At 36.9% G+C, this 24,064-nt stretch overlaps 1 protein-coding gene across 2 annotated transcripts in view; it reads right to left on the bottom strand.

Moving 5' to 3' along the window:
• Positions 1 to 24,064, bottom strand: part of Vwa8 (von Willebrand factor A domain containing 8) — a 461,451-nt gene that overhangs the window by 245,758 nt on the left and 191,629 nt on the right. For both annotated transcript variants that reach the window (XR_007108713.1, XM_047552395.1), the window contains exon 20: positions 14,899 to 14,970. Coding sequence is in view for 1 of the 2 variants with exons in the window: in XM_047552395.1 (XP_047408351.1) it covers positions 14,899 to 14,970 (72 nt within the window). In the remaining variant the exon portion in view is untranslated. The remainder of the gene's footprint in view (positions 1 to 14,898; positions 14,971 to 24,064) is intronic.

Genomic DNA, 24,064 nt, shown 5'->3' with positions numbered 1-24,064 from the left:
AATAATATAATATATATAAATATTTTATATATATATATATATATATATATATATAGAGAGAGAGAGAGAGAGAGAGAGAGAGAGAGAGAGAGGAATATCACTGTATTTGTTGAAAACAAGTAATTCACAGTCTTAGGACCCCCAGACTACTGGAGCTATTAGCAGCACAGCACATGTAGTTATCAAAGGCTCTGCTGCAACTACCAGCTGGGAACGCAGGAAAATTTCTGGACAAACTGTTCAGTCTCTCTACAGATTTTAGACAACTGCTCTGGCATAGCAACATGGTATATTTCTGATGGTACACAGTTAACAACCTGCCAGGACTTGGTTCAAATTAATTAGCAAATTGACACATTCTTTAATTTTGGCAATAGAACATGTACAGTATTTCAATATTAAATAATCCAACTAAACATTTGCAGAGCTGCTATCCAGAGAAAAATGAAGTCCCTGATCACAGTGAAGTTATAATTAATAGAGAGAGGAGATGCAGAGAATTTTATAGTAACAATGTCCATAGAATTCTATTTAATTGATCCTAAGTACATATTCACTGATTTTCATAATATATAAAAAATTTTAAATATTAGTACTATGAAAATTAAGAAAAAAAAAAGTTATTCCAAGCCTGGAAAAAATGAGTATCATTTAATTTTGTGACATAAGTTAATTAACAAATTGGCTTAGTGAAGCCTACTCTTAAAGATATTTTCTCAATGGAAATTCATCAATATTGGTATATTTTTAAATAAAACGTTTATACTAATAAAAATGGGCCATCTTCTCTTTCAAAGAAACTTAGAACCTGTATCAGCTAAATGCAATGGTCAGGCTTTATTTAGAGGTTAACTGGAACAAGCCAGCTATAAAATAACATTTCAAGATAAATGAGAAAATTGGAAGTAGATGGGATATCAGATTAAGAGATCATTACTAATATGTCAGGTATAATAATTAGAGCATGGTTATATTAGAAATAAATACTGAAGTATCTGCAAGAAAGATAATGTATTAAAAGATGACATTCAGTAAATGTTGGGGGAATAAATAAAACAAAATGACAAAAAAGCAGCTGGTTGCTGTGTACAAAGGGGGTCATTACATACTCCACAAATTTTTCCATAAAAATTTTTTTAAATGTACTTCACTCTGTATGTACAATTTCTATTATAATCTATTAAAACCACTCAACAAGTTACCTATCATATTGTTCTTATTGTTACCACTACTATTACTACTAGTGTAAGAATGAGCACGGTATGAGGAGACCAAAGATGGAAGATTAGAGAAGGGTGCACTTTCCAGTTGCTTCATGGCTTAGCATACTGCTTCTCAGTGAGGTAAGTGAGAAAGGGAATTCACTGAAATTCAATATTGGACAATCAGAGAGTCATGGAGAACCCAAAATTTGGTTGCTTTAAACAGAGGACTACAAAGAGTACACTGAAACCAAGAGAGTGGTGGCAGAGGCACCAGTTCACCACAGAGGGGAGGGGTTCACAAAGAGGGAGGGAGGGAAAGAAAGAAAGAGAAAGAGAGAGAGAGAGAGACAGAGAGAGAGAGAGAGAGAGAGAGAAACATAGTACATAAGTTTGGCGCAGAAAAATCTTGACTCATAAGGACATTCTAATTCAATTACAGATGAAATCAAATACATATCAAAATAATTTTCAAAGAAAATATAATCAAAATTGTGAAAAAATCCTATAAAAGTTCAAAGGATAACAAGACTACATTCTACTTGGGGAGATGAAGAAAAACTTCTTGGAGGACAACAACATCTAAGCTGCAGAATTTTCACTGGCAGAGAGGAGGGGAAGAGAGACCATACAAAGCATATACAGTGAAAAATATCTTGGGCAGAATTCTGGTCATAGAAGGATTGGACACTATACTTTGGAAGAACTAGAATTATAAAAAAGAGTTAGGAGCCAGACTATCTGTCCTTAGGGTTGTCTCCCTATAAAGGAGACTACTTTTTAGGCAACTAGGGTCACTTTAACTATTAGCAGGAAATAAGTAAGAGATGTTTTCTTAGATCCTTCTCACTGCTATTGGGTCAGACATTGCCATGGAATTGGGAAGAAGAATCAGTCATGTAAAAACATAAACATGAATAGAAGAGACAGAGAAGACATCCTACAAGAAAATCTTCTGGAGTAAGTCTTTTATTGGTTAAGGAATATGTAACAGAATACTGACAGGGGCAAAAAAAAAAAAAAAAAAAAAAAAAACATAACTGGGAACACAAGGAGATTTTAAGTAGAAAAATATCAGCAGACTGCCATTATTTGCTAAAATGATACACAAATCTGGCTTAAAATGAAAAGGACAAAATGTTGACAAACCCTAGCAAATGATTTTATTGGGCTATATTCATGTAGAAGTGATTGTGAATAATTAATTGTGCCTCATTAAATATAAATTAAATTTTGATGACTTGCTTTGAAATGTTGTCTAATACTAGAAACAACCAAGGGACATTATTTTATGTAACTGATTAAATTTTCATTTCTAAAAATGAAATGCTGCAGATTTTAAAGATAATTTTTATGTAAGGGTACCTAAGGAGTTTATGGCATCACATTGCAAAAATTTGTTTTTCCTACAAATATCTAATAAAATATAACTATCTCTCAAAACTCAAGTATTCTTACCCCCCAAAACGTAAGTTCATTCTTAGAGACTTCTTTAAAAAAAAAAAAAAAAAAAAGATGCACCTATAGAGTGATTCTATAACCTCCAATTGTCACAATAAATTTTTGTGTATCAAATATAACAAGACTTCACAAATTAGAAGAAAAGTAGGTATGGGAAGATGCAGAAGGCAGGAAGTTTATTCTTCACCTAGAACTGGGACAAAAAAAGCATCACTGGTTAGAAACCAAATAGCCATCTCTCTTTGTTAAGCAGAAAATCATGCTATGATAATAATAAAACCATAATTGCATGAAGGAGGCACATAATATTATAATTATACTATGCAGAAAAATAATAGCACACTATAGCAGTTCCACAATATGTAGCATTATATCCTATGTGACCATAAGCATGTGATTTCAGGGCTCCCCATCTTATTTGGCTGAAAGGCAGAAATTCTGCTTCATTTACTGGAAAGGCAATGTGTTATGCCACAAAATCCCACATAGACAATAGAAAGGATAAACAAGTCTATTTTATTTCACCAAAATAAAGATGCAAGTTATTTTGTTTTGCTATGGCAAGTGGTGTTTTATGGGATTGTTTTTAGCTTCCCAACAGAGATGAAATTTTTTCTAATACTATAGATTCTTAGAAAAGATAATACTGACTACAAAAAAATAAAAAGTTAGGATTGGGCTCAATAAAAGTGATGAACCTTGAGATGCCTCAAAATCAAAACCTACTCAACTTAATTTCTCCATTTGTAAAAACTGCTTAAGATTAGTCTTAGTCTTCTGAAATAGCTCTAGTTATAATTTCAATTATTGAAGTTTCTTTCATGGACTTCAACCAGTATCTAGTTTTCAAACAGAAAGTTATATAGATATCTATCTACAGGTGTTTGTATTAAGAACATTCATTAAGTTTTTATCACATATTTATTCCAACTCACTATTGGATTCTTTGTCAATATTTAATCTCTAAGTTTCACTTTTAATTAACTTTTATTGGGGAGAGGTGCTGGGGATTGAATCCAGAGACACTTATCCACTGAGCCACATCCCTGTCTGTCCCTTTTTTGTATTTTATTTAGAGGCAGGGTCTCACTAAGTTGATTAGGGCCTCACTAAGTTGCTGAGGCTGCCTTTGAACTCCCTATCTTCCTATCCTCCTATATAGGGAGTTCACAAGTCGCTAGTATTACAGGTGTGCACCATTGTGCCTGGCCTTTAACGTTTTTGAGTAGTCATTGCTTAATCTTTAGAAAGAGAAAGGAAGGAGCCTGCTCAATTACTACAAATGGTTCAATTGGTTTCAAAATAAATCATGTGATTAAAATACAGATTTTTCCAGATGGCTGATACTTTGCATTTGAGGGAAAACACCAAGTACAGCATCCCACAGAAGATGAGAGTCAATAGTCCCCAGTCTACCACGTGCACCTTCACTTGCTTGTCTCTTTAATTTTTCAATGTCATGTCTCAGAAGGTGGATATAAGATGAAGGTGAAAAAGTGCATAAAATATTAAAAGAGGTTTGAAATACCTTTGATGGATGAAACATGGCATTTTTAAAGTTAAAGAAGAAGGACCTCAAATGCTGTGGCTATAAAAGCACAAATTCCTGAAGAGAGAATTCTTCTAGATGACCAGGATGCAGAGAGAACACAGAAGGAAGAAATAAGTTTCACACTTGTACTTAGACAAGCACAGCACAGCATGTGATCTGTAAGGAGCACTACAGGTGGATCTGCATGTCCACATGCCTTCCAAGTGGAAATAATCAAGAGTCTAACCAATGAATCTTGCTCAGTTCTAAACACAGACATTAGCTATTGAAAAGAAACTTGAAAAAAATGAAGTTTGCTGCAATATATGAATGCTTTATTTAGATTATAACCAGTCACATGAATCCAATTTTCATTCCCCAACTTGATAATGTAAGCCTGGGTAGTTATACCTCAACTAATTACTCAGCACTTAATTATTACCAGAGATTTTAAAATAATAAGTATATTATTAGTCAATCCTAGTGATAATACTGCCAGTCTCTAACCCTATCATGAAATCATACCTAATTGAAGGGGTCACTTAACTACTTATTCTCTTCAGAGGAGAGTTCCTAGATGCTATCTAATCCACTTGTACCCTTAACTCAGCAGCTATAAGCTTACAGAAAAAATACAATGATTTTCAAAATCTCCTAAAAATAATTCAAGTTGAAATTTAAAATTCTTATTACTTCTAAATCATTTTGCCTACTCATTAGGAATTTATTTTATTATATTCCTCTAAAATCCAGTAACTCAACCAGCAACTGTTAATTTAATGTCTACTGTATACAAGGCATTGGGAAGAATACAAAATTAATGAAGACTCTTCTTGAGGGGCTTATTTTGTTTAGTACAGACAGGAAAGGAAGATGCATAAGTCTGTAGAAGATCAACAGAAATCTATACTGACACAATAAAATAATTCAAAGAACCAGTGGGTCAAATCTTCAGGCTGAAGTGTTAAAGAAGCATATTATAGAATACTATAGTTAGGCTCATTCACTCAAATATTTACTGCCACTTGCACTAGAGTGTCACCCATGCTGGACCCCCACTCACCCTGCCTGTAGGGGACATGACATGCACCCAACTTCAACTTGGGACACTGCAAATGCCTGCCGTAGTCCCCTAGACATGGTAGCCTCAACCTGGGTCACCAGACAGGGCCTGCAGGCAGTTGCCCACCACAGCACTGCAGGCCACAGCACTGTATCTCAGAACAGGCCACCCAATACCACTGCATGGCCAGCCCTTGCTCCCCCATCTCTAAAGCAGTTGCCTCCATCTTGGGAAACCTTCACTGTCATATTGGGTTACCTTTATACCATCGTCACCATCTTTTACAGGGGCAACTACCATCATGGAACACCTACTGGGTCCTAGAAGCCCATTATCAAGGTAACTACAATCTCCCAAACACCACCAAACCGGCCCAGTGCTTGCAGCTGTGTGGCCAACCCACAGCTCTCAACGTCTAGTCATGATCTGTCTGACACAGAACTCCTCTCCATGAGAGGTGCACAAATACCTGCACTCAGCCCTGAGGACCTCCGGAAAGAGAGAAGTTCCTGACTGGGAAGTCAAAAGGGTGGGGGCAGGAGAAATACAGTTTAAAGACTAAACGAGAGACCAGGAATTATGGGGTCCACAGGCAATGTAAGGGGCTCGACAAGGTTCCTATATCACACAAGTGGACCTCAAAGGAGATCCTGGGGTGCAGTCTTCCAACAGGGACCAGCAATTGCTATACTCTGCCTCCAGGAGTTCCACCTTCAAGACTAACCCTCCCACCCTAGAAAACTTCACCATCCTGAGGGTGGAAAAACCACATATCAGATGAGAAGGGAAATACAGAAGATATCAAACTGCAACAGAAACAACTGTTCAATTCTCCTTCAAGATTTTTTTTCTCTTTCCTTTCCTGCTCTCACATTCCCAACATTTTTGAAACCAAGTACTTTTCATGCAACAGGCTACTGAGAACTGCAATGTCTGATTAGTATATTACAGTTTGGTTGTATATTCCTTAAGCACTTAAAAAATTACTTTTCTTTTTTTTTTACTCTATTTTATTTTATTTTTTACTTTCTATAGTTTCCTCTTACTTATCTGTTTCCCCAGAGTCTCTCTCTTTTCCCCTGCTAACACCCAACTTCTTTAGATTCCTTTAACAGGCTTCCTATGATCTAATACCTCTACATTCTCACCTATCTCATTAACATTTCATCCTATACCCCATTGGTTCTCTCTATGTTCACCCTTAGAAATTGTAGACCTGTTTGCAAACCTACTGTTTATACTGTAGATAATAATCGAAAATACCATTTCTTTTATTGTGACAAAACAGTAAATGTCTAAACAGGAGCCATTTGGTTCAAGGCTGCATATTGTTTGCATTGGGTGCTGTTAATATTGATCTGCCCCTTAAATGAGAGGTATTGGAAATGTGTAGGGATGCTATAAGTCAACAGAGTAGAAACTGTAATACCTTGGACCCGAACTCCTAGAGAGGGGGACACACGAACAACATGAAGAAACAAAGGAAGAAAGTGCCCCAAACAAACCAAGATGCGACAATAATAGAATGCACTGCCAGCATGATAGAAGAAATGTCACAGAAGCTCAGAATGTCCCTAATTAAACTGATCTGCAAAGTAAAGGATGATATAAGAGACCAAATGCAGGCAACAAAAGATCACTTCAAAAAAGAACTATGAGACCAAATGTGGGAAGCAAAAGTTTACGTCAATAAAGACATACAGATTCAGGGGGAAAAAAAGAACAGAAATCCTTGAAATGATATAAATAAATAAATAAATAAACCAGATTAAAAACTCAAGAGAAAGCATCAACAACAGATTAGATCACTTGGAAGACAGCATCTCAGGCAATAAAGACAAAATATAATATTGAAAATAAAGTTGACCACACAGTGAAGATGGTAAGAAACCATGACCAGACCTTCTAAGAATTATGCGATAACATAAAAGACCAAATTTAAGAATTATTTGGATAGAGGAAGACACAGAGTTACACAAGAAAGGAATGAGCAACCTATTCAATGAAATGATATCAGAAAATTTCCCAAACCTTTAGAATGAAATGGAAAATCAAATTCAACAGGTTTACAGGACACCAAATGTACAAAATTACAAGAGATTCACACCAAGGCACGTGATAATGAAAATGTTTAGCATACAAAATAAGGAGAGAATTTTAAAGGCCACAAGAGAAAAGTATTAGATTACATATAGGGGGAAACCAATTCAGATCTCACCAGATTTCTCAATCCAGACTCTCAAAGTTATGAAGTCCTGGAACAACATATACCAAGCTCTGAAAACAAGTGGATGCCAAACAAGAATTTTATATCCATCAAAATTAAGCTTCAGATGTGATGATAAAATAAAAACCTTCCATGATAAACGTTTAAAAAATTTACACCTAGAAAGCCTGCACTACAGAACATTCTCAGCACAATATTCAATAAGAAGGAAATGAAAAACAATGAAAGTCACAAAGGAAGGAACTGCATTAAAGGAAAAGCCAATCAAAGGAGAAACCAAGTCAAGTTAAACCAGAAATAAATCAAAATGAATGGGAATACAAATCATATCTCAATAATAACCCTGAATGTTAATGGCGTAAACTCATCAATCAAAAGACATAGACTGGCATATTGGATTTAAAAAAAAACAACAACAAAATGCTGCCTTCAAGAGACTCATCTCATAGGAAAAGACATCCACAACTGAAGGTGAAAGGCTGGAAAAAAACATACAGTAAACAAGCAGGAGTTCCCATTCTCATATCAGATGAAGTAGACTTCAAGCCAAAGTTTGTCAGAAGGGATAAAGAAGGTCATTTCATACTGCTTAAGGGAATCATACATCAATAAGACATAACAATCATAAATATATATGCCCCAAACAATGGAGCATCCATGTACATCAAACTCTTCTCAACCTCAAGAATTAAATAGACCACAACACACTCACACTGGGTGACATTAACACACCTCTATCACCACTGGATAGATCTTCCAAACAAAAACTAAACAAAGAAACTATAGAACTAAAAACACAATCAATAATTTAGGCTTAACATATATATATAGAATATTCCATCCATCAACAAGCAAATACACTTTCTTCTCAGCAGCACATGAATCCTTCTCTAAAATAGACCATATATTATGCCACAAAGCAATGCTTATCAAATACAAAAACATAGAGGTATACCCTGTATTCTAGCAGATCATAATAGAATGAAACTAGAAATCAATGATAAAATAAAAAATAGTAGCAACTCCAACACCTGGAGATTAAATAATATGCTATTTAATGAACAATGGTTAGTAGAAGACATTGGAGAGGAGGTAAAAAAATAGTTAAGACATAAATGAGAATAACAATACAGCATATCAAAATCTGTGGGATACTATGAAGGCAATGCTAAGACAGAAGTTCATTGCACTGAGCTCATTCATTTTAAAAATAAAAAGACAACAAATAAATGACCTAACATTACATCTCAAAGCCCTGGAGAAAGAAGAACAAATCAACACCAAAAGTAGAAGACATGAAATAATTAAAATCAGAGCTGAAATCAATGAAATTAAAGCAAAAGACACAATTGAAAAAACTGACAAAATGAAAGGCTGGGTCTTTGAAAAGACACTTAAAATTGATAAACCCTGAGTCATGCTAACAAAGAGGAGAAAGAAAACTCAAATTACTAAAATTCATGATGAAAAAGGAAATAAAATGATGGACAGTACAGAAATACAGATGATAATTAGAAACTATTTTGAAAATTTATACTCCAATTAAATAGAAAATCTTGAAGACATCAATAAATTTCTAGAGACATATGATATATCCAAACTGAATCAGGAGGATATACACAATTTATACTGATCGATATCAATCAATGAAACAGAAGATGCCATCAAAAGTCTACCAACTAAGAAAAGTCCACCAAGTAAAAAAAGCTCAGGACCAGACAGATTCTCAGAAGTTCTACAAGACCATCAAAGAAGAATTAATACCAGTACTCCTCAAATTATTCCATAAAATAGAAGAGGAGGGAACCCTTCCAAACTCATTCTATGAAGCTAGTATCACCCTGATACTGAAACCAGACAAAGACACATCAAGGAAAGAAAACTTCAGTCCAGTATCCCTGATGAACACAGATGCAAAAATTCTGGCAAATCACATACCAAATCACATTAAAAAGACAGTACACCATGATCAAGTGGGGTTCAGCCCAGGGATGCAAGGTTGGTTCAACAGAAATCAATAAACATAATCCACCACACCAATAGACTTAAAGATAAGAACCATATGATCATCTCAACAGATGCAGAAAAAGCAACTGACAAAACATAGCTCCCTTCATGTTCAAAATACTAGAAAAACTAGGGATAATAGGAACATACCTCAATAGTGTAAAACCTATCTGTCCTAAGCCCAAGGCCAAGATCATTCTAAATAGAGAAAAATTGAAAGTCTTCCCTCTAAAAACTGGAACAAGACAGGGATGCCCTCTTTCACCACTTCTATCCAATATTGTCCTTGAAACTCTAGCCAGAGCAATTAGACAGACAAAAGAAATTAAAGGGATACAAGAAGTAGGAAAAGAAGAACTCAAACTATCACTATTTGCCAACAACATGATTCTATACTTAGAGGATCCAGAAAATTCTACTAGAAAACTTCTAGAACTAATAAATGAATTCAGCAAAGTAGCAGGATATAAAATCAACACCCATAAATCAAATGCATTTCTGTACATCAGTCACCAATCCTCTGACACAGAAATTAGGAAAACTTCTCCATTCACAATAGCCTCAAAAAATATGAAATACTTGTGAATCGACCTAACAAAAGAGGTTAAAGACCTTTATGATGAACTAAAGAAACTAAAGAAAGAAATTAAAGAAGACCTTAGAAGATGGAAAGATCTCCCTTGTTCTTGGATAGGCAGAATTAATATTGTCAAAATGGCCATACTATCAAAAGCATTATACAGATTTAATGTAATTCCAATTAAAATCCCAATGATATTCCTCATAGAAATAGAAAAGGCAATCATGAAATTCAGTTGGAAATGTAAGAGACCCAGAATAGCCAAAGCAATCCTTAGCAAGAAGAGTGAAGCAAGAGGCATCACTATACCAGACCATAAAGTATACTACAGAGCTATAGTAACAAAAACAGCATGGTATTAGAATCAAAATAAACATGTAGATCAATGGTACAGAATAAAAGACAATGAGACGAACCCACATAAATAGAGTTATCTCATACTAGGCAAAGGAATCAAAAACATACAGTGGAGAAAAGACAGTCTCCTCTACAAATAGTGTTGGGAAAACTATAAATACATATGCAGCAAAATGAAATCAAATCCCTATTTCTCACCCTACATAAAGCTCAACTCAAAATGGACCAAGGACCTAGGTATTAGACCAGAGAACCTCTGCCTAATGGGAGAAAATGCAGCCCCAAATCTTCATCATCTTGGCCTAGGATCTGACTTTCTTAACAAAATATAAAAGCACAAGAAGTAAATCAAGAATCAATAAATGTGATGGATTCAAACTAAACAACTTCTACTCAGCAACAGAAACAATCTATAATGTAAAGAGAGAGCTTACAGAATAAGAGAAAACCATTATCAAACACACTTCAAATAGAGCACTCATCTCCAGGATATATAAAGAACTCAAAAAACTTAACACCAAAAATACAAATTACCCAATCAATAAATGGACTAAGGAACTGAGCAGATGGTTCACAGAAGATATACATTTGATCAACAAAGATATGAAAAAATGTTCAACATCTCCAGCAATTAGATAAAAGAAAATCAAAATTTCTCTAAGATTTCATCTCACTCTAATAAGAATGGCCATTATCAATTAATCCACGCAACAATAAATGTTGGTGAGGATATGGGGAAAAAGGTACACTCATATATTGCTGATGGGATTACAAACTGGTGCAACTACTCTTGAAAGCAGTATGGATATTCCTTAGAAAACATGGAATGGAACCACCATTTGACCCACTCCTCAGCATATATCCAAAGAATTTATAATCAGCATATTGCAGTGACACAGTCACATCAATGTTTATACCAGCTCAAATCACAATAGCTAAACTGTGGAACCAACCTAGATGCCCTTCAAGAGATGAATGGATAAAGAAACTGTGTTATATATACACAATGGAATACTCATCATCCTTAAAGAAGAATGAAATTATGGCATTTGTAGGTAAATGGATGGAGTTAGAGAATATCATGCTAAGCAAAGTAAGTCAATCCCAAAAAACCAAAGACTAAATGTTTTCTCTGATAAGTGGATGTTGAGCCATAATGGAGGGTGGCAGGGGCAAGGAAAGAATGGAGAAACTTTGCATAGGGTAGAGGAGAGGGAGGGGAGGGGAGGATTTGTGAGAGTGGGAAGGATGGTGCAATGAGATGGACATTTTTACTCTATGTACATGAATGACTGCATAAATGGTATGAGTCTGCCTTATGTACAACTAGAGAAATGAAAAGTTTTGCTACAAAAAGAGAATACTATAGCTAGGAGTAACCTTAGAATATATTCATTCCATTCATTATTTTATGGATGAGAAAGAGAGAGAAACAGAGAAAGCCTATTTAGGGGATTAACAATTTACTCCATATCAAATACACAGTTTAAAAACCTGAACATAGGGGTAGGTCTTCAGATTCCCAGTTTATTTCATTTCCATTATACCATGTTGCCGCTCTGAGGCGGAAAGCATTTAATAGGCAAAGATGGAGGAAAGAAGACAGTATGCTGGCAAACATAGGAAGCTGGAATATAACACTGATAAAAAGGGTTATTTGGAAAACAGTCCATTTTAGTTCTCGGAGAACAAAATTTGAGGGGAGAAATGAGATGGTAGACAAAAAACAGTGGGATCTGACAATGGAGGCTATCAAATAGCAATTTAGAAGAGTTAGACTTTTTCTTTAGACAATTTAATGGACACAGGTAGCAGAAATTACTTACACAATCTAAAAATTCCCTTAACATTTGTACTACAATATAACACTGACAGTCTCAGAAGTTTATAAGGAAAGAAGAGAAAATTCTTCCAATGTGAAAAAGACCAATGACACATAGCCTTTTCTGAACATAATTTTCCTTTGTCGATTCTTCTTTCTCCAAAGTGGAGGGTGGTAGAAGAAGGGTAAAAGAAGGGAAGATGTAGTCTATAAATGGACTGACACGTTTGTGATACCCCATACATCCTGCCTTGCCCCAGAGTGTCTTCCACTCTATTCAGCTGGTTCCTGACAGGTCTGAATCATCCATCCTTACAGATGCTAGGGGCCAACCACATGTCCATAGAGCTATAGCTGCTATTCCCTCCACCACACCTACCCTGCTGCCTAACCCTTGCTCTAGTGTCATTCCTTTCCTTGGGACTTGAAACAGATGAGAGGTAGCAAGGAGGATTTTACACCAACGTTTATACAGCACTCCAGAATAATTCAGAATAATTCCAAAATACTCTCCCAGTTTCTTTTTCATTTCTCATAAAGCAGAAGCAAACCTCCATTCCACCTTACCCCTTACCCTACATACCTCCCCTCAATCTTCCAGAGGTTAGAATACACTCCCTGTCTCTAGTTACCAGGTAGACTCTAACATTGACATTTAATGCAAATCACTGTCCTGAAATTCTGATTCTATTAATAGCTTAATAGTAAAATCTTCCTTTGCTGAGAAACTGCATTCGACTCAACAAACCTTAGTGCATCAATACCAATGAATGTTTCAAAAATACCTGGAACCCCATGGCTTGAACTCCAAGGACCTTCCTTTTACAAGCCTTCTCCTCAGAAAAGTTCCCTGAGCCCAGCTCTGAATATTCTCAGTCTATTCTCCTCGCTAGGCTAGTCTGCTGCTACTGAGAGCCCAGTAGTCTCTGTGTCTAAGGACAATCATGTGACAGTTGAAGTTCTGAAAAGGACACACTGAGTACACCATGGTTAAACTGATAAAAAGTCTGTGAAGCACCCTGGGCTATATAAGACTTCAAAGTCCACAGACTCATTGTTTTCCAAAGAGAGATGACAACTTGACTTCTGGGTTTCAACATCAAGGAACAAAATACTGTCAACTGATCTTCATCCTTCTATCTCAGGTATACAGAAAAATGATTTTTCAGGGAAGAAAAGAAGGTAGGACTTTTCAAATAGTGAAAAAATTTCCATGAATAATTTATTGTTCTACTTTTTAATTCTTGCTTAGAAAACATAAAACAAGATATTAAAGTACTTAAAACTTTACAGTGATTTTATTTTTAGATGGCAGAGTAGAGCACAGTGTGAAGTGCTTTCCATGCATTATGTCATGTTATCCTTACATTAGCCGCCCAGTAGAATACAAACTATTTTTATTTTCAGGTAGACATTCAGGAAACAGCTAAGATAAGGACTTTGCTCAAAGTCACACACCATATGTCAGACTACTGCATCTCTAGTCAGCTAATTTCAAGCTTATGTCTCAGCCAGTAAACTACTCCATTGGCCCATTTTTATTTTTAAATAGCACTTAAATATTATAAGTTTGAGGTTCAAAACATATTAAGAATATGTACTATTTTTGTAAGTACAAAAAGAAAAAAAATAAAGGACAAACTTCTGAAAGCATGTCACTCTTAATTTAAGACCAATTGAAAATGAAACCCCAAGTGCCATTTTCTGTGGGTATGATAATTCAGTTGAGGAAAACTGTCAGCACCTTTTAAGTAGAGACTATCTACTCATTTCCTCCATAAACATATATTGAATATCTACTATGTAGCAGAACTGGGCTAGGAACCACAGACAGAGATGAATAAGACAAACAGGGTCCCTGCACTCCAAGAGCTTACAGACAAGTTGGGAAGAGTAACTCATATGTAAATTCAGACTATATAATTTGTGTGATAAAAAGAACAGAAATGAGGCAAGCAGGGGAACTTAACTGAGCTACGGAGAAGGGAAGATCTCCCTCCTAGGAGTTAGGGGCAGGACATGATGTAAGGAGACAGGAGGTGTCCCATGTAGAAGGAAGACAATGCACTAATAACCAGAATGGAAATAAGAAACTGAAGTAAGTTCAGAGTAGCTCAGTTGTCATAGAGAGAAAGGAAGAGCCAAAGCCTGGGACTGGATAGGTGGGCAGAGACTGGATCCTGCAAGAATATCAGGCATACTAAACACTTAAGACTATACCGCAGGGCAATGGAGAGTCAATTTAAGCACAAAAGAGAGACTTAATCATATTTTAGTTATACAAGTATAAATCTGATTGCAGAGTGGACACAGTTTAGAGTATAGGTGGTAGGAAATCATTGCTATAATCCAGGGGATAGCTGATGGTGAGCAGGGCTGAAGTAACAGATAAGAGCAAGAAGAGTAGATCCTTGTGGATTAGAATGAATAGAATGATGGGAAATTGAATGGGGTCTGATTTAAGCCTCAAGGTAAATCTAAGGTTAGGTCTAAGGTAGATATTCACCTTTTTAAATTAAAGCAGTCATTTTATTGGGAGGGGGAGGGAGCAATTTGAAAAACTTACTCCAACAACAAGAAGACACCTACTGCTTTGAAACTATTACTTTCAATTACTAATTACCGCCAGAGTTTCATCCACAACTTACCTGGTTGCCAACCAATAATAAGTGTTCTCCAAGGAGAAAGTCTTTGAGCATGTCTTCCATCACTATCATGTGCTAGAGAAAAAAAGGAAAACACACATTAATGTTGTTTTGTATAATCAAGTTGAAATAAGGAAGTTAACTACATAGAAATCTTCGTAGAAGGTAAGACATCTGAGAGAATACTCAATTGATTTAATTTTTAAGAAAACAAAATTAATGAGGGGGAGATCCAAGAAGGCGGACTAGAGGGAGGCTGTGTTCCTTGTCGTTCCATAACTCAGGATTCAAGCAGAGGATATCTGTTTCTTGATTGTTCACTGTCTGGCGCCTACCATCCACCATTTGCCTGCCACTTGCCTGTCCATCGCCTGCCTTTCACCTACCCATCACCCACTGCCCAAGGTTAATAACCTCCTAATGGTCCGACAGCAGTAAGCAGACTGACCACAGACCACAGGTGGAGCACCAGCTGCCTGCTGTTCCCTGGAAGTTCACTGTCACAGTACCTGCAGGATCCTGCAACCAGACCGACAACACCCCACCTCCAGGACCCGTGCCCACCAACTGCACCCCGCCTACAGGATTTCCAGTCAACCACGTCCACACCCCAAGCTACAGCTTCCCATTTGCCAACACATTTGGAAGCCAGAGCAGCCATCTTGGACAATCCTGGAAGTCGTATCTCCCATCTTTAGGTGGAGCAAATCTCATTTCCTGAGTTTCCTGCTGGAGACTTGAAGTTCATTGTCAGGTACCTCTCATATATCAGGCTCCTGAAGACTGGGAAGTTTGAATACTATAAGACTGTTATAGTGTAGATTTTCTTTTTTCTCCTTATTGAAAAATTTTAAGTTTTTATTTCTTTACTTTTCTCCATCTCTTTTCTTTTTGTTTATCTGTTCCCTCAGAGTATCTTCATCCCTTTTCCCATGCTAACAACTAACTTCTTCTAATTACACTCTCACTCTATGATCTACAACTTCTATATATTCTTTTCTTATCACATTAACAGTTACATCCTACACCTCTCCACATCCTCCTTGTCCTCCTTCAGAAACTGCAGACCTCATTGCAAATCTATTTGTTACACTGAAGATAATAATTGAACCCATTCTGTTTATTATGACAATATTGTTAACATCCACATAGGGGTATTCGGTTTCAGGTTGCATACTGTCTGAACTGGGCACTGCTAATATTGGTCTCCCCTTAAAGAAAGGGTTTTGGAAACCTACAGGACCACTAGAAGCCTATAGGGGGAAAATGCAATACCCCATATCTGCCCTGCTAGAGGGGAAGATACATAAACAACGTGAAAAAACAAGGGAAGAAAATGATCCAAACAAACCTAGATTCTATATTAACAGAATCCATTAACAGTAAGGTAGAACAAATGTCAGAAAAGAACTTCAGATTATAGATGATTAAAATGATTTGTGAAGCAAAGGATGAGATAAGAAAGCAAATACAGGCGGGCAATGAATGATCATACCAATAAGCAGTTGAAAGAGCAACTGCAGGAAGGAAAAGGTCATTTCAAAAAACTGATAGAGATGCTCAAAAAAAAAAAAAAAAAAAAACAGAAATCCTTGAAATAAAGGAAAAAATAAACCAAATAAAAAATTCAATGGAAAGCATTACCAAAAGACTAGACCACTTGGAAGACAGAAGTTCAGATAATGAAGACAAAATATTTAATCTTGAAAATAAAGTTGCCCAACCAGAGAAGATGGTAAGAAATCATGAACAGAATCTCCAAGAACTATGGGACATCATGAAAAGACCAAGTTTAAGAATTACTGGGGTGATTCAGGATGGCAGACTACAGGGTGACTGCATCTCCTGTCTCTCCAGAACCAAGGATTCAAGAAGGGGAGGCACTGAGTGACTCAGACTAATATATAGCCACAAGGTGAGTCTCCCCCACCAGGTGAAGCTCGGCCCAGGCGGCAGGCCCGGACAGGGGCGGCTTCTCAGAGCAGAGAAGGGCAGCTAGAGTCTTCCCCAGGCAGCCCTGCTCCCTCCGGCGGTGGGCTCCTTCCACGGCCAGCTTCTCTGAGCAAGCCGCCCAGTGAGAGCCTTTCTGCACAGAGCCAGCTCCAAGTCCCAGAGCCAGGAGCGGGCCCCAGCCCGCAGGTGGCTTCTGGGACCAGGGCAGGGCAGCCAGACACTTCCCCAAGCAGCCCTGCTCCCTCCAGCAGCAGGCTATTTCCACAGCCAGCTTCTTGGAGCATGGCGCCCAGTGAGAGCCTTTCCGCACAAAGCCACCCCCAGCCCTGGAACCAGTAGCGGGCTAGGGGCAGCTTTCTTTGGCAGCACTGCATTATCAAGTTCCTCCAGGACTTCAGGCTACTGAAGGCTGGGAGGTGATACACTGGAAATCTACAGGGACACTATAAACCAATAGAGGAAATCTGCAATATCTCAGAGTCCCACTGATATCTGACCAATATGAGAAAACAAGGGAAGAAAATGACCCAAACAGACCTAGATACTATATCAATAAAACCCAATGACAGCACCGCAGAAGAAATGTCAGAAAGGGAGTTCAGAATGTACATAATTAAAACAATCAGGGAAGCAAACGAGGAGATGAAAGAGACAATGCAGGCATTGAAGGAGGAGATGAAAGAGCAAATGCAGGCATTAAATGATCGCACCAATCAACAGTTAAAACAGCAAATACGGAAAGCAAGAGATCATTTCAATAAAGAGTTAGAGATTCTGAAAAAACCACAAACAGAAATCACTGAAATGAAGGAAACAATAAACCAAGTTAAAAACTCCATGGAAAGCATAACCAACAGGATAGAACACCTGGAAGACAAAACCTCAGACATTGAAGACAAAATATTTAACCTTCAAAACAAAGTTGAACAGAGAAGATGGTAAGAAATCATGAACACAATCTACAAGAATTATGGGATATCATGAAAAGGACAAATTTAAGAATTATTGGGATTGAGGAAGGCTTAGAGAGACAAACCAAAGGAATGAACAATCTATTCAATGAAATAATATCAGAAAATTTCCCAAATCTGAAGAATGAAATGGAAAACCAGGTACAAGAAGCTTATAGGACTCCAAATATACAAAATTACAACAGATCCACACCAAGGCACATTATTATGAAAATACCTAACATACAAAATAAAGACAGAATTTTAAAGGCCGCAAGAGAAAAGAATCAAATTACATTCAGGGGGAAACCAATAAGAATATCAGAAGATTTTTCAATCCAGAACCTAAAAGCTAGAAGGGCCTGGAACAACATTTACCAAGCCCTGAAAGAAAACGAATGCCAACCAAGAATCTTATACCAGCAAAACTTACTTTCAGATTTGACAACACAATAAGATCCTTCCATGATAAACAAAAGACAAAGGAATTTACAAAAAGAAAGCCAGCATTACAGAACATTCTTGGCAAAATATTTCATGAGGAAGAGATGAAAAACGATACAAATCAGCAACAGGAGGAACTAGCCTAAAGGAATAGCCAAATAAAGGAGAAACCAAATCATGTCAAAAAACAAAAATGAGTCAAATGACTGGGAATACAAATCAAATCACAATAATAACCCTGAATGTTAATGGCCTGAACTCATCAATCCAAAGACATAGACTGGCAGATTGGATTAAAAAGAAAATCCAACAATATGCTGTCTGCAAGCGACTCATCTCATAGAAAGTGATACCCATAGACTAAAGGTGAAAGCATGGGAAAAAACATACCATGCACATGAAACAGCAAAAAACCTGGAATATCCATCCTCATTTCAGAAAATGTGGACTTCAAGCCAAAACTAGTCAGAAGGGATAAAGAAGGACATTACATATTGCTTAAGGGAAGCATAAATCAGATAACAATCACAAATATCTATGCCCAGAACACTGGCTCATCCATGTACGTCAAACAAATCCTTCTCAATTCCAGAAATCAAATAGATCACAACACAATAATACTAGGCGATTTTAACACACCTCTCTCACCACTGGATAGATCGTCCAAACAAAAATTGAATAAAGAAACCATAGATCTCAATAACACAATCAACAATTTAGACTAAACCGACATATATAGAATATACCATCCAAAAAAGAACGAATACACTTTCTTCTCAGCAGCACATGGATCCATCTCTAAAATAGACCATATTTTATGCCACAAAGCTACTGTCAGCAAATACAAGAAGATAGAGATACTACCTTGTATTCTATCAGATCATAATGGATTGAAATTAGAAATAAATGACAGAATGAAAAACAGAAACTTCTCCAATAGCTGGAGATTAAATAATACACTATTAAATGATGAATGGATAACAGAAGACATCAGGAGGGAAATAAAAAAAATTCTTAGAAGTAAACAAGAACAAAGACACATCATATCAAAATCTCTGGGACATTATGAAAGCAGTACTTAGAGGAAGATTTATTTCATGGGGCGCATTCAACAAAAGAAGTAGAAATCAACAAATAAACGACTTAACACTACAGCTCAAAGCCCTAGAAAAAGAAGAGCAGACCAACACGAAAAGTAGCAGAAGACAGGAAATAGTTAAAATCAGAGCCGAAATCAAAGAAATTGAAACAAAAGAAACAATAGGAAAAATTAACAAAATAAAGAGTTGGTTCTTTGAAAAAATAAACAAAATTGATAAACCCTTAGCCACACTAACAAAGAGAAAGAGGGAGAAAACTCAAATAATTAAAATTCGGAATGAACAAGGAAATATCACAACAGACACGACTGAAATACAAAACATAATTAGAAGCTATTTTGAAAATCTATACTCCAAAAAACAGAAAACCTCAAAGACATCAACAAGTTTCTAGAGACATATGAATTACCTAAACTGAACGAGGAGGATATACACAACTTAAATAAATCAATTTCAAGCAATGAAATAGAAGAGGTCATCAAAAGCCTACCAACAAAGAAAAGTCCGGGACCAGATGGGTTCTCAGCCGAGTTCTACAAAACCTTTAAAGAAGAGCTCATTCCAATACTTCTCAAAGTATTCCATAAAATAGAAGACGAGGGAACCCTCCCAAACTCATTCTATGAAGCCAATATTACCCTGATACCTAAACCAGACAGAAACACATTGAGGAAAGAAAATTTCAGACCAATATCCTTAATGAACATCAATGCAAAACATCTCAACAAAATCTTAGCAAATCGCATACAAAAATATATTAAAAAGATAGTGCACCACAATCAAGTGGGTTTTATCCCAGGGATGCAAGGTTGGTTCAACATCCGGCAATCAATAAATGGCATTCACCATATCAAAAGACGTAAAGTTAAGAATCACATGATTATTTCAATAGATGTAAAAAAAGCATTCGATAAAATACAGCATCTTTTCATGCTCAAAACACTAGAAAAATTTGGGATAGTGGGAACATTCCTTAACATTGTAAAGGCCATCTACGCGAAGCCCATAGCCAATACCATTCTAAATGGTGAAAAACTGAAAGCATTCCCCCTAAAAACTGGAACAAGGCAGGGATGCCCTCTTTCACCACTTCATCGTCCTTGAAACTCTAGCCAGAGCAATTAGACAAACCAAAGAAATTAAAGTGATACGAATTGGAAAAGAAGAACTCAAAGTATTCCTGTTCACTGATGATATGATTATATATGTAGAGAAACCTGGAAATTCCACCAGAAAACTTTTAGAACTCACAAGTGAATTCAGTAAAGTAGCAGGTTACAAGATCAATGCTCATAAATCCAATGCATTTTTATACATAAGCGATGAATCTTCAGAAAGAGAAGTTAGGAAAACTACCCCATTCACAATAGCATGGAAAAAAATAAAATACTTGGGAATCAATCTCACAAAAGAGGTGAAAGACCTCTACAATGAGAACTACAGAACACTAACGAAAGAAATTAAAGAAAACCTTAGAAGATTGAAAGACCTCCCATGTTCTTGGATAGGCAGAATTAATATTGTCAAAATGGCTATACTACCTAAAGTGCTATGCAGATTCAATGCAATTCCAATTAAAATCCCAATGATGTTTCTTACAGAAATAGAGCAAGCAATCATGAAATTCATCTGAAAGAATAAGAAACCCAGAATAGCTAAAGCAATCCTCAGTAGAAAGAGCGAAGCAGGGGGTATTGCAATACCTGATCTTCAACTCTACTACAAAGCTATAGTAACAAAAATGGCATGGTATTGGTACCAAAATAGAAAGGTAGATCAATGGTACAGAATACAGGACATGGACACAAACCCAAATAAATACAATTTTCTCATACTAGACAAAGGGGCCAAAAATATGCAATGGAGAAAAGATACCCTCTTCAACAAATGGTGCTGGGAAAACTGGAAAACCATATGCAACAGAATGAATTTAATCCCCTATGTCTCACCCTGCACAAAACTCAACTCAAAATGGATCAAGGACCTCAGAATCAGACCAGAGACCCTGCATCTTATAGAAGGAAAAGTAGGTCCAAATCTTCAACTTGTTGGCTTAGGATCAGACTTCCTCAACAGGACTCCCATAGCACAAGAAATAAAAGCAAGAATCAACAACTGGGATAGATTCAAACTAAAAAGCTTTCTCTCAGCAAAGGAAACTATCAGCAATGTGAAGAGAGAGCCTACAGAGTAGGAGAAAATCTTTGCCACTCATATTTCAGATAGAGTGCTAATTTCTAGAATATATAAAGAACTCAAAAAACTCTACACCAAGAATACAAATAACCCAATCAACAAATGGGCTAAGGAAATGAACAGACACTTCACAGAAGAAGATCTACAAGCAATCAACAGATATATGAAAAAGTGTTCCACATCTCTAGTAATAAGAGAAATGCAAATCAAAACTACCCTATGATTCCATCTCACCCCAATTAGAATGGTGATTATCAAGAACACAAGCAATAATAGGTGTTGGCGAGGATGTAGGGAAAAAGGTACACTCATACATTGCTGGTGGGGTTGAAAATTAGTGCAGCCACTCTGGAAAGCAGTATGGAGATTCCTTAGAAAGCTTGGAATGGAACCACCATTTGACCCAGCTATCCCACTCCTTGGCCTATACCCAAAGGACTTAAAATCAGCATACTACAGATATACAGCCACATCAATGTTCATTGCTGCTCAATTCACCATAGCCAGATTGTGGAACCAACCTGGATGTCCTTCAGTTGATGAATGGATAAAGAAACTGTGGCACATATATACAAAGGAATACTACTCAGCCATAAAGAATGATAAAATTATGGCATTTTTCAGGCAAATGGATGAAATTGGAGAATATCATGCTAAGTGAGATAAGCCAATCTCAAAAAACCAAAGTACGAATGATCTCGCTGATAAGCGGATGATGACATATAATGGGGGGTGGGAGGGGTTATCGTTAGGGTTAGGGTTAGGTTTAGGTTTAGGGTTAAGGAGGAGGGCAAGAGTGGAGGAAGGAAGGACTGTATAGAGGGAAAAGAGTGTGGGAGGGGTGGGGGGGAAGGAAATAAAATAACAATGAATCAAACAACATTACCTTATGTAAATTTGATTACACAAATGGTATGCCTTGTCTCCATGTACAAACAGAGAAACAACATGTATCCCATTTGTTTACAATTAAAAAAAAGAAAAAAAATTACTATGATATTTTCATTCTGATCACATTGATTTCATAGTTGCTTTAAGGAGATTTGATTTATTTTTAAGTATTTTTTTTCCTGCCAACATACTGTATGGCACATTCTTTGTTATAGAATTATATATTTCTTTTATTAAGGTTTATCTTTTTGGTATACATGTGTCGCTGGCTCTTTGTGGTACCAAAGCCGCATTTGTCACCGTCTGCAGCAACAATTTGCGCGGGTCTCTATGGGTGGTGGACTAGAAACTGAGCCACTTCTATTTCTGAGCTGCTTCCTTGCTTGCTTGCTTGTTTATAGAGGATAGAGGAAATAAGAGTACTTGCTTTGAGAGGAGAGAGAGCGAGAGGCTTTGCTTATTGGAGAGAAAGAGAGACTTTGCTTAAGAGAGAGAGACTACAGTTTCAGAGATCTTATCTTCTAGTTCCGCTGCTTCTTCTTAAAGGTGCGTCCTGCATCCTGTGAACTAAGGGTGCATCTATCATGAGGTGCTTCCTAATGATGCGTCCTGCATACTACGATCTGCCTATCTGTATCTGCAACCTAAAGATGTGTTCCCAGTTCTCCGCTCTGCGATCTGCCTTCCGCCGCTGCCCCTACTCGCTGCTTCTACTTGCCGCTTCTTCTTCCCTTCTGCTAATGGCTTCTCTGCTTCTTTCTGCTAGTTGCTGCCTCTTAACTCTCGTGCCCCTGCCCACTGCCCGCCTATATTCCCTCCAGGAGGCGGAGGGCGGGGCCACGCCAGTTGTGATCAGGCGGGTAGCCAGCTGTCCAATCACGAGCAGGCGCAAGCAGGAGCACTCGGGAACACCTGTGCACGCACACCTTCGATGTGATCAAAACAGCTTCTGGCTGCCTGCCAGGCACCATCTTGGCGAGTCCGCATGGCATAGCCCCCAACATACATGTATATATGTGTGTGTATATATACATACATATTTGTATATATATTCAGCATATTTCCTGTTAGAATTTTTTCTTAGATATTTTCTCTCATTTGCTAATGTAAATGCAATATTTTCATTCTATTTTATTTGTAACTTTATTAATTATATGTAAGTAAGCCATATATATGTTTTAATACAGATTTTGCAACCAGCTACTTTACAAAAAAAAAATAGAATTATTGGGATTGAGGAAGGCACAGAGATAAAAATCAAAGGAATGAACAACCTATTCAATGAAATAATATCAGAAAATTTCCCAAACCTGAAGAATGAAATGGAAAATCAAATACAAGAGGCTTACAGAACACCAGATGCACAAAATCATAACAGATCCACACCAAGGCAAAATATAATGAAAATGATTAACATACAAAATAAAGGTAGGATTTTTAAAGCTGCAAGAAAAAAGCATCAGATTACATATAGGGGGAAACAAATATAGATATCAGCAGATTTCTCAGTCCAGTCTTTAAAAGCTAGAAGGGCTTGGAGCAACATATTTCAAGCTCTGAAAGAACATGGTTGCCAACCAAGAATCCTATACCCAGCAAAACTCACCTTCAGATTTGAAGATGAAATAAAATCCT

This window comes from Sciurus carolinensis, chromosome 5 (genome assembly GCF_902686445.1).
Source record: "Sciurus carolinensis chromosome 5, mSciCar1.2, whole genome shotgun sequence".
NCBI classification, from domain to species: Eukaryota; Metazoa; Chordata; class Mammalia; order Rodentia; family Sciuridae; genus Sciurus; species Sciurus carolinensis.
The sequence above is the reverse complement of the archived record's forward strand: the minus strand, read 5'-3'. Positions and strand labels throughout refer to the sequence as shown.